This window comes from Rhipicephalus microplus, chromosome 7 (genome assembly GCF_043290135.1).
Source record: "Rhipicephalus microplus isolate Deutch F79 chromosome 7, USDA_Rmic, whole genome shotgun sequence".
Classification (NCBI taxonomy): Eukaryota; Metazoa; Arthropoda; class Arachnida; order Ixodida; family Ixodidae; genus Rhipicephalus; species Rhipicephalus microplus.
In genome coordinates, this window is record NC_134706.1 from 24,941,996 (window position 1) to 24,953,513 (window position 11,518).

Consider the following 11,518-nt stretch of genomic DNA (forward strand, 5'->3'; position numbering starts at 1 on the left):
CATCATTATTTCTTCATAGTGTGGCCTCATCACGCGATCATGTTTTCTTACAACGTTCGTGTTCACGCCAACGGCCACTTCTCACCATCGATGACGTAGCTAAGGCTGTCGCTTCAAATAAATGGGTGTTCTTACAGAATTGAATGGGGAGTGGGGATACGAGAATGGGGTCGATACGAGAAAAAAAAAAGTAGAAGGGAAGTATACTGTTAAAACTTATTCGCAGACACACAGATTTCAAAGGAAAAAAAACTATTTGACAAAATAGGAGGGAACAAAAAAAAAAAGTTCGCGACATGCGTGGTGAGTCTGATGACCGCCACCATCACAGGTCCCCTCCCTTTTGTTGTTGCCAGACTGGCGTTCCGATTTCCGCTAACAATACGGGCTTTTTCCCACCTTCGACCAGCATTGGTCCAGAGACTTAGTCGCAATGCGACTGGTCGCCAATGGGCACAAACGGCTGCTTCATTAGCGAAGCAACTGCTTTGGCTCAATCGCTCGCCGCTCGATTTTTCAGTCACGCGTCTACAATCGTAACACTCTGAACCAATCGGAATCGCAGGAACTTGACTGCAGCTTATTTTGCGGCACTAGAGCAATGCGAGCCGTAAGGGCAGGAATTTCTTTCAGGTGAGTTAGGGGGGGGGGGGGGGGGGGGGCTTGTTTCAGGCCTTGAAAACACCTATTTTTTTATTATCGCCCTCAGTGCTAAGATACGCACCTCCATCTAAACTTTAGAGCAGGTGGACATCCAGGAGGAGCGATACGGTAATACCATACCGTATTTCCGTAACTTGCTATAGTACCCTAATATGCACAACCATGCTTTTGTTTTTATCATGTTGTCCTGTCCATATATGTGTCGTCTATAGCGTACAGCTAGGCAGAATAAGGCACTCCTCTCCTGACAGTCTCTCGGAGTACAACATGCCGTACTTCTTTCTTCAAGAAAGTCCGCGCGTTATCAACTCGCGGCCATACATGATTTTGATAACCTTTTTTTTTTCGACGCGGGTACGTTTACAACAAAAAAATAGCTCGAATAAGGTTTTATAGACACATACTTACTACTAATTATTGTTATAATTTATTATTACTATTCAAGAGAAAAGCAGAGAGTACGTGTGTGCCTTATTGGAGCTAGTTTCGGTTCTGAATTCGGCTCATCTCAAAAAAAAAAAAGCTCCTGATAAACACATCCAGAGTTGAAAAAAAATCGGGAGGGCAGAGGTTAGAACCCCTGCCCGCCTCTTGGGCTCGGAAAAAACAATCAACAGTACGAAGGTACCACTTCAATTTTTAATTGGATTTGTCTCCTCCAACCTGTAAAAATGTCTGACCGCAGTTGCGTACATTACAACCTAAAGAGCCACTGAATATTGCGTTTTTCTTCGTTGTGCAGGTTTCCTATGATATGCTGGCGTGGGTGATCCCTTGAAAAAGCGCCATGGAGAGTGTTGCCCCAGAAACGGAACAGCAGGTGTCACCCTCGGTCTTCGCTGAAAGAGGCGACGCCAGAGCCCTCGTGGATTGCGCAGAAGACGATCGTTACCGACCGGTGTGTACCTCAAGCAAGGATCAGGTGTGCCAGATCAGCAACGGCCTGCCATACTGCAACAGGCTGCTCTTTGACATCGGCCTGGAGCTCCGAGAACAACGCGGAGGCTCACTGTCTTTGGTCACTATCGACGTCAATCTGGAGCCTCTTCCCGGGCCAGAATCTTGCCGGGCAACTCCCTTCCTTCGTTGGCTACTGCAAAACCACGTCTGCATCACCGCCTTCGATCTCTGGAATAGCCCGTCCAAGCCGCACGGCGAAATTGTTTTGCAGGAACTTCCGGAAAACTACCGGATAAAAAACCTAACACTGCAGATTATGGAAGAAGACGGCAGCGCGCACACACATGTCGCAAAGCACCTCCCCAGGCTCTCAAGTCTCGAAACGCTGAGTTGCTCAGGTTTGTGCGCGTGCGCAGAAACCGTGACCGCTATATCGCAGCTTTTGAGAACTACCAAGTGTCTCACTTCTCTGGTGTTGCAATCGTCTTTCGGGTCTGGCCAGCCACCGAAGACGCTTATCGACGCTCTGGCCGCCAACTCGACGTTGAAATGGCTTGACTTGGATATTTATTGGAAGACCGCCAAGCCACCAGGACCACTCGGGGAATACTTGAGGAGCAACGGTTTTCTCACGAGTCTGACTGTTTCTGGCGAGGACGTGGATCGCGAGAAGCTTCTTCTTGACAAGGTCCTCGTCCGAAATGACACCCTGTCTACGCTCAAGGTTTTAAATGTTTTTGGCGGTGGAAGATCTGTACGTTTCATTACGAAGATACTGGCAGAATGTTCCTCCCTGAAGAAACTTTATGTGGGCTCGGCGAGGACCACGTGCACCAAGATTTCGCAGGCCACACTGACACGCTGCCTGGATGCATTGGCGCATAACCAGATCTTGGAAGAGCTCACGCTTCCGTACAGCTTGTGGCATCAAAACAACTGGATCAGCTTCTTTGAAATGCTGCCGAGAAACAAACATCTCAAGAAGTTCGATGTCACACATCGGTTCCCCCAAGATTACCGAACGCTGCTGCCTGTCCTGGAAGCATTGGCGCGCACAAAACAGTCAGCAAACGTTTCCTTCGGACCTTATGTACATGGTACAGGAGTGAATTTCTTTCAGTTTAGTGTATTTTCTAGCATCGGCCTCACCGGAGACGAGAGCGTCCAAGTTGATGCTTTGCGACAACTACCTGCGTTCGAATACTTCACTTCACTGTCTGTAGACGTATTCGATGGTGAGGAACTTTTGTTCTCTGCACTGGCGAAATACATCCGGGAGACTAGTGTACTACAGAAACTAAGACTGACGGTGACAAGTCCACAGGACCCGGAAAAGACCGCTACCTCAATGTGCTGGGCACTTCTCTTCGCGTCGATGGCCGCCAACACCAGCATCTCGGACCTCGATATTCTCACCAACGGCAGCTTTCGCCACAATGACTGTCTCACTCGCATCATCAGATACAGCAGCTACATAAGTCGAGTGTCCTTTCAGGAGAATACGGGATTGGGAAACGCAACCAAATTCGTTTCTCTCCTGTCAGAAGCCATTGGCGACAACTACGTCCTTCTCGAACTCGATTTGCACGGCGCGAAAGTGGGCGTCGATGCGAAGTGGTGCTTCTTCGCAATACGAGAGACGACGCGAAGGAACTGTGGCCTCGTAGAACGAGCGGCTGCCTTCAACCAGACGGCACCTCTCGATTGGTATGTGTGTGATGTTTTGTTTTGTTTTGCTTTCGCAAACGAGGCTGTGTTTTTTCGGTATAAAGATCGCACCTTGAAAACTCATACGATATATAAAAAAACTAAGGGTATTCACTTGGGTGCAAAGGACTAAAAAGGATAATGTGCTTCGTCCTTCTAGAGGTTAACTGTACATCTAAAAACATCACTTATGAACTATTCATTCCTTATAGACCAGCACTGGGGGAACAAAGCTTTAGTCCTCAGCCGCTTCGAGGGGACGAACTGTTAATGTGTAACGTTTACTCTTGTATGGTAGTAACTCATCTATCACAACAACTCATCTCGAAAAGGGTAACTGTGAAAGGACGGATTAACTCATTAGTACGCTTCAGTTAGATCACTTTACAAAGATATAACAAAAATTTGGCGCCAACAATAAGTGTCAGAGTAGACGTAGAAGACAGGCGAAGCATCGCACCATGCCTAAATTAATGAATGAAGGAATTTTTTTAGGGTGTATGAGACAACTTCACTGAAAACTAGTGGATAATTAACTGAACGGTGATATAGGGGACGTAAATTGTGCTGTTGCTTCTCTGAGAAACGATGCCCGACTTCGCAAACACTGAACTTTTTTAAAAGAGACAAACTTGCAGACCAAGGTATACTGAGTTATGAAAAGGCAACCCGAACATACAAAATGGCATGCACGTCCATCGCTGTGACTGAGATTTCATACTTGAAGCTTCTATATGTTGCCGCAAAGATTTGGGGTGAGCCTAATCGGTTAGTTAATCCCCTTCTTTGCGTAACGTGAATTAAGCAGTTGTAGTGGACATTGCCTGCAATAAGTAATAAATTATTCGCATTTTTTACTCTGATGTTTCCTGAAACTAGTGGCTGCAGCAAAGGTTTCAGGTAAATAGTATAGTCGCCGAAGTTGGTCCGGAAATATGTAAAAACAGCGTGAGCTAAATTTATTAGAACGATAGTAGAGTCCGTATCTGTGCGCAATAAATGACTATCTATCTTTACTTTGCGGAGTGATAGCTGGTGATGCTTGCGGGATCTGACATTGGCTGCCCAGGAATGCGCCGTGCGCACGGCCCTATATACATGCAGATCTGTGTGCGTTCTCACAAATGTTTTCAGTAAACCTCTCGTTTTGCAGGCTCTGCGGATTACCTGAGGTTATTTTTCTTTTCATCTAACCGCGTATCTCGGAACCGACAAAAAGCGGGTGGTCTTTAGGAGGGAAGCTACTTAGGCTCGCGCGATGTTACTTAACGCTGTCGTTGTTGTGTAAACTATAGCTTCCCGTCGGACCAAAACACGGGTGTTACATGTACCGTACACAAAGCGTTCGGAGCGCCCGTATTGCCACCTACTTCTAGTAGTGGGTCGTATGCCAAGGTGAAGGCTCACACCACGAAGAAGAAAGAAGTGCGCGTGGACCCCCGCTCTAGCAAACAAGCCCAACCGACGCGCTTGGTTAGAGCCCTGTTGCTCGGACATCAATAGACCTTGTCGACATCCCCTGGAGCGACGTGACAATTGGTGGAGGTGCTGGGTAGCCCCTCACGGATGTTTCAGACCCCTCCTGGAAGCAGCACCACAAGCCCAGTGCGAGTCCACACTCCCGTTCATCGGACAAGCCGCAGGATCAGGGGATTGCCACCCGAAGCTGACCCTACAGTTCACACCAGTATGATGAGCACGTCCGTTCAAACCACTTTAACAGGAACGGGAAACCCCCCGGTGACTCGGTACACCCTCTAAAGTCCACAGGTTCCGACACCGTTTCATGGTACCGAGCTCGAAGACGTCGAGGACTGGTTGGTCGACTTCGAACGCGTGGCTGCTTTGAACGACTGGAACGACGCGGCCAAACTTCGGCGTGTGTACTTCTATTTGGAGGATGGAGCACGCACCTGGTACATGAATCACGAGGAACAGATGACATCGTGGCCCGAATTCCGCCGCCGGCTGTTGGACACTTACAGAAGTGCTGATCGCCACGAACGAGCGGAGCGAGCGATCCAGGCCCGCATCCAGATGCCCAACGAAACTGTCATGACCTATGTGGAAGATATGACGCGCCTGTTCCGACGGGCTGATCCAGGTATGACAGAAGAAAAGAAGTTGCGTCACCTGATGCGGGGAGTTAAGGAGCAGCTTTTCGCTGGCCTTGTACGGAGCCCTCCGAGCATGGTCGCCGAGTTTTTGTCTGAAGCCGTCACGATGGAAAAGATGCTTCAGCATCGATCCACCCTGTATGACCGGCAAGTGAGCACGTCCACTGCTCAAGTTCTCACGACTTTTGGGAACAACACCGAGTGTCTGCGCGACCTTATCCGCTCTATAGTACGCGAGGAGCTGCAAAAGGCTGCCACACCACCACTATCTACGGTGAGTTCTATTGCAAGTATCGTCAAGGACGAGCTGCATCATGCCCTGCGTGACCCTGTGAGTCTGGATAACGCCACCCCGGCCCCGGCTGACTACCACCGTGCGACTTATGCGGAAGCCTTGAAGCGCCCAGCTTCCTCTTCCCCGCTGCTTGTTCAGGCACCTCCTACAGTTTCACTTCAGTCGGCGCAGCCTCTACGGTACTACGAGAACACACGCGCGCCCCCACCCCTCGTTTACGCCAACCCTGTGCATCTTGCGGAACAACCAGCGCACTACCTTGACGACAGACGTGCTTCGCCTCGGAAATCTGATGTTTGGCGCACTCCTGATCGCCGGCCTTTGTGCTTCCACTGCGGTGAAGCGGACCATTTGTACCGCCAGTGTCCATACCGGCGCCTCGGGCTGCGCGGCTTTTCAGTATATTCAGCGCCTCCTCGGTATGGCCAGCGACCCTGGGACATTGAGGATTACCTGGCTCAACAGCGCATGCCACCGCCTTCTGGACGGCAGCCGCGCTCACCGTCGCCGAGGCGCTTTTCATCTTCGCCACAGCGCCATGCTGGCGCACGGTCCCCCATTCCCCGCCGGGAAAACTAACGCAAGCGACCCTTGGAGGCGAGGTCGCTGGCAGTCGACGTGTTGAAGACCTCCGATCAACGCTAACAGTAAAGAGTGTGGATTCGACTGAGCGACATGTGCGGCTTTCTCTGGATATACCGACGCTGATAGACGGCTATGCAGTAGGTGCTTTAGTTGATACCGGGGCTGACTATTCTATACTAAGCGGGAAAATGACCAGACTACTAAAGAAGGTAATCACCCCCTGGCATGGCTCTGTGATTCGAACGGCTGGTGGCCACACCGTCTCTCCGCTTAGAACCTGCACGAGTAGAGTTCGGGTCTGCGGCTATACTTTTGTAGCAAATTTCCTTGTGCTCCGTGAATGTTCTCGCGACGTTATTCTTGGTGTTGACTTCCTGCAGGAGTATGGAGCTGTCATTGACCTTCAAGATAATCGCATCACCTTCTCAGCCGACCGAGCAATCGACAAGCAGGACGACCAACAACGTGCCGACATTCTTCGTGTTTCTGCTGAAAGTATAACGCTTCCTCCAATAGCCAGTGTTATTGTCGACGTCACATGCTGTGAATTGCAAAATGGTGAAGCGATTGCAGAAAGTAATTTTGAACACCTGCTGACTCAAGGTGTTTGTGTGGCTAGGAGTATCATACAGCTACGTAATGGCCGATCTCAACTGCTCGTTACAAACTTCAGCAACGAACACCGACACCTTTTCCGTGGCACTTCGTTAGCGTTTGCAGATGAATTAGGTACCGTTCCCATCTGCTTCTCGTCGGACGCAGTGGAGGCCGCCGATACGTCTTTAAGCAATATCGATATTAATTCTAACCTCACACCAGAAAACCAGACAGCACTGCGAAAACTGTTGCTTGAATTCAAGTCATGCTTCGCTGCTTCCTCTAAGGTGCGCCAGACTTCGATCACTAAGCACAGAATCATCACTTACGACGACGCCCGCCCAGTACACCAACAGCCTTACCGTGTGTCAGCGAAGGAACGAGAAGCCATTCGTACGCAAGTTCGAGAAATGCTTGACGACGGCATCATCGAGCCTTCCAACAGTGCGTGGTCCTCTCCGGTCATCCTAGTCAAGAATAAAGACGGAACGCTACGTTTTTGCGTCGATTACCGGAAGCTGAACAGCGTGACTAAAAAGGACGTGTACCCGCTGCCACGCATCGACGACTCGTTAGACAGATTACGCCGCACCCACTATTTTTCCTCTTTGGATTTAAAAAGCGGGTACTGGCAGATCGAGGTTGACGAGCGAGATCGCGAGAAAACGGCCTTTGTTACCCCTGATGGCCTGTATGAATTTCGAGTCCTTCCTTTTGGTTTGTGCTCAGCGCCCACAACCTTCCAGCGAATGATGGACACGGTGCTTACTGGTCTGAAGTGGCAAACTTGTCTCGTATACCTTGATGATGTTGTCGTTTTTTCTGAAACCTTCCAGCAACATCTTCATCGCCTCAGGAGTGTGCTACAGGCTATTCAATCAGCAGATCTTACACTCAAACCGCAGAAGTGTCACTTTGGTTATGAAGAGCTCAAATTCCTTGGCCATGTAGTCAATGCGAAAGGAGCCCGACCCGACCCCGACAAACTTGCCGCTGTAGCCGCGTTTCCGCATCCTACAGACAAAAAGACTGTTCGGCGCTTTCTGGGCTTGTGCGCCTACTATCGACGATTTATTAGAGGGTTTTCGAAGATAGCGGAACCCTTGACTCGCCTTACACGCGACGACACACCGTTTGTATGGGCTACCGAACAACAGGCTGCTTTTGCCGAGCTACGACAGCGGATGCAGTCAGCCCCTGTTCTTGCGCATTTTGACGATGATGCTGACACAGAGGTGCACACTGACGCCAGTAACATCGGCCTCGGCGCAGTGCTCGTCCAGCATCAGCACGGCAAAGAACGAGTCATTGCCTATGCCAGCCGCTCACTCTCCCGTACTGAGGTGAATTACACGACCACAGAGAAAGAGTGTCTCGCAGTTGTGTGGGCGATCACCAAGTTTCGCCCGTACCTCTATGGTCGTCCATTTAAAGTGGTGACGGACCACCATGCCCTCTGCTGGTTGGTAAACATTCGTGATCCCTCTGGACGACTGGCCCGATGGAGCTTGCGTCTACAGGAATTTGATGTTACCATCGTATATAAGTCTGGACGGAAGCATGAAGACGCTGATACGCTGTCGCGTGCACCCATACCTTTAGTCAATCAAGAAGAAGACGACGATGACGGTTTCCTGGGCGCCCTTAGCTCATCTGACTTGAGCAGACGCCAGCGAGAGGATGAAGAGATTCGACCGCTCATCGACTATCTGGAGGGTCATAGCGCCGTTATACCTCGCCATCTATTTCGCGTCATGACGTCTTTCTGCCTCCGAGGTAATGTCCTGTACAAAAAAAACGCCCGTTCTACGAGCCGCGCTTACCTCCTCGTCGTTCCGAAGGACATGCGGGACGAGGTCCTCTCCGCGTGCCATGATGAGCCCACATCTGGTCATCTAGGTTACTCGCTAACGCTCGCCATAGTAAGTGAGGCGTACTACTGGCCCGGACTTTCAGCAAGCGTGAAGCAGTACGTTAAAAGCTGTCGTGAATGCCAGCGTCGAAAGTCGCCACCAAGCAAGCCGGCTGGATTACTTCAGCCAATTGATACACCCCACAAGCCATTTGACCAAGTCGGCATGGACATTCTCGGCCCATTTCCTTTATCGTCCGACGGCAACAAATGGGTCATTGTTGCAACTGACTATTTGACCCGCTATGCTGAGACACAGGCGATACCACGAGCCACGGCTTCTGAGGTAGCACAGTTCTTCATGTGCCACATTGTTCTGCGCCATGGTGCTCCATCTACAGTGATAACCGACAGAGGAACAGCGTTCACTGCACAGCTCATTGATGAAGTTTTTCGGCTAAGTAACACCAGGCATCGAACGACGACTGCTTACCATCCGCAGAGCAACGGCTTAACCGAGCGACTAAATAAGACAGTCACAAACATGATCTCCATGTACATCGACGTCCAACACAAAACATGGGATCGCATTTTGCCTTATGTGACGTTCGCTTATAACACCGCCGTTCAAGAAACAACCCGATTTACACCTTTTCGCCGTCTCTACGGCCGCGAAGTTCAGACAATGCTGGATGCGATGCTTCCTTATGAAGGCGCTGATCGATTAAAAACTGACGCAGAAGAATTTGCAGAGCGTGCCGAGAAAACTCGCCAGCTCGCCCGGCTACACATTGGTCAGCAGCAACAGGTCGATGCATGACGTTACAATATGCGTCAAAATGACGTATCTTACAGTCCGGGAGACCAAGTTTGGGTTTGGACCCCTGTTCGACGCCGTGGCCTCTCCGAAAAGTTGCTCAGCAGATACTTCGGTCCGTATAAAGTAATACGCCGCGTGAGCGACGTAAACTACAAAGTGGTCCGGACGCTACGTCGTCACGATGGGCACAACGAAAAGAACCGACCTCTGACATAGTTCACGTGGTGCGCATGAAGCCCTATTTTGCGCGTTCCTAAAAGACCACTTTTCCTGTGTTTTTTTTTTCATTTGTGCTCTGACAATTGCCTCATCATTGGTGAACTTATCGCGTCTAACATTTGATTATTGATGCCCTTTTTCATTGTTTAACCTACTTTGTTTTGGTTTTTTTTTTTTCAATAACTTTACAGCATCGGGACGATGCTCTTTCTTCTTTTTTTGTTGAGGAGGAATATTGCCACCTACTTCTAGTAGTGGGTCGTATGCCAAGGTGAAGGCTCACACCACGAAGAAGAAAGAAGTGCGCGTGGACCCCCGCTCTAGCAAACAAGCCCAACCGACGCGCTTGGTTAGAGCCCTGTTGCTCGGACATCAATAGACCTTGTCGACATCCCCTGGAGCGACGTGACAATATGTTTTAAAAATAGACCGCGCTCTGTCCATCCAGCTGTCCGTCCAACCCGTCCGTGCATCTGTCCTTACATCCGTCCATCCATTCACCCTCCCTTCATATACTAGTCGGTGACTGCAACGTAGGCATTATAAGTCATAGGATAACCTTGCTGCATCATCAGCATTCACTTCGTGGATCGGCTTCTAATTTTTTAAAAGGGGGGGGGGGGGGCGTGTTATCAGCCCAAATGCATCATTCCTTGGAATAGAGATCGAATCGGCAAGTGTCTTGAGACCGAGTCAACAACCAGTTAAAATGAAGCACTGTCCAACGTGGTCACTGGTCCAAAGCCGGTCCGAGTGTCTAATACGCCGTGCACACTCTCGGGCATACCACGGCAGACCTGACAAGTATACCGCAAGGTGGCTCCCCACAGAACAAGGCCTGCCGCTCGTGCACTGGTTGACGACGCTGTGCAGTGAGTTTTCGTGCCCTCATCTACTGAGGATTTGCAGCTTCCCAAATAAGGGATCCCCTCCTTGTAGAGTAATTTGGCTCGATGCGTAAGAGTATGCCGATCCGCCTCGATCAACAGATATTTATGATGCACAGGGTTCAAACTCTATATTCTTGTTGTTTCGATGCGCGATGCGTGCCTAAACGCAGGTAAAAAAGCACAGCCCTTCTATGTGGCCTTAGAAAAAAAAAAAGCTTCCCGATCAGCTTGTATTTGCTGCCTGTTAGTGTCCATTCTATTCTGACATAACAGAAATCAGAGCTACTTTGTATATACATCATAAAAAAATACACAATGAGATGACGTGCACACACATACACTGGAAGGAGGTTAAAACAAACGCCTACTAACAACTGAAGGTGCGCCTAGCGACGGAAAAGAAGGAAGGCACGGGAACTCATCTACGCATGCCCATGCAGTGTATACGAACATCTCAATTTGACACACACGCGGGTCTACGTGAAAGATCACTGTCAAGGTACTTGATTTCATCTTTATTGAAGCTTGGCTTAACGTAAAGATTTCATCTTTACGTTACGCTATTTAATAATATCCGGGGTTTAACATCCCAAAAGCCAAAACCACGATATAATTATGAGAGACGCCGTAGTGGAGGGCTCACCTCGGGTTCCTTAGGGTGCACCTAAGCCCCGCCGCAGTGGTCTAGTGGCTAAGGTATACTCGGCCGCTGACCCGCAGGTCGCGGGTTCAAATCCCGGCTGCGGCGGCTGCATTTCCGATGGAGGCGGAAATTCTGTAGGCCCGTGTGCTCAGATTTGGATGCACGTTAAAGAACCCCAGGTGGTTTGAAATTTCCGGGGCCCTCCACTATACGGCGTCTCTCATTATCAT

The 11,518-nt window shown here is 49.8% G+C and overlaps 1 protein-coding gene and 1 long non-coding RNA gene across 2 annotated transcripts in view; one reads left to right on the forward strand and one right to left on the reverse strand.

The window, feature by feature from the left end:
* The window catches only part of LOC142766877 (uncharacterized), a 37,398-nt gene that overhangs the window by 21,942 nt on the left and 3,938 nt on the right, over positions 1-11,518 (reverse strand). The window lies entirely within an intron of this gene.
* LOC142767140 (uncharacterized) overlaps positions 1,880-11,518 on the forward strand; it is a 10,602-nt gene continuing 963 nt past the window's right edge. Inside the window, exon 1 of the mRNA XM_075868359.1 lies at positions 1,880-3,270. Within this exon, the coding sequence (XP_075724474.1) occupies positions 1,880-3,270 (1,391 nt within the window). The remainder of the gene's footprint in view (positions 3,271-11,518) is intronic.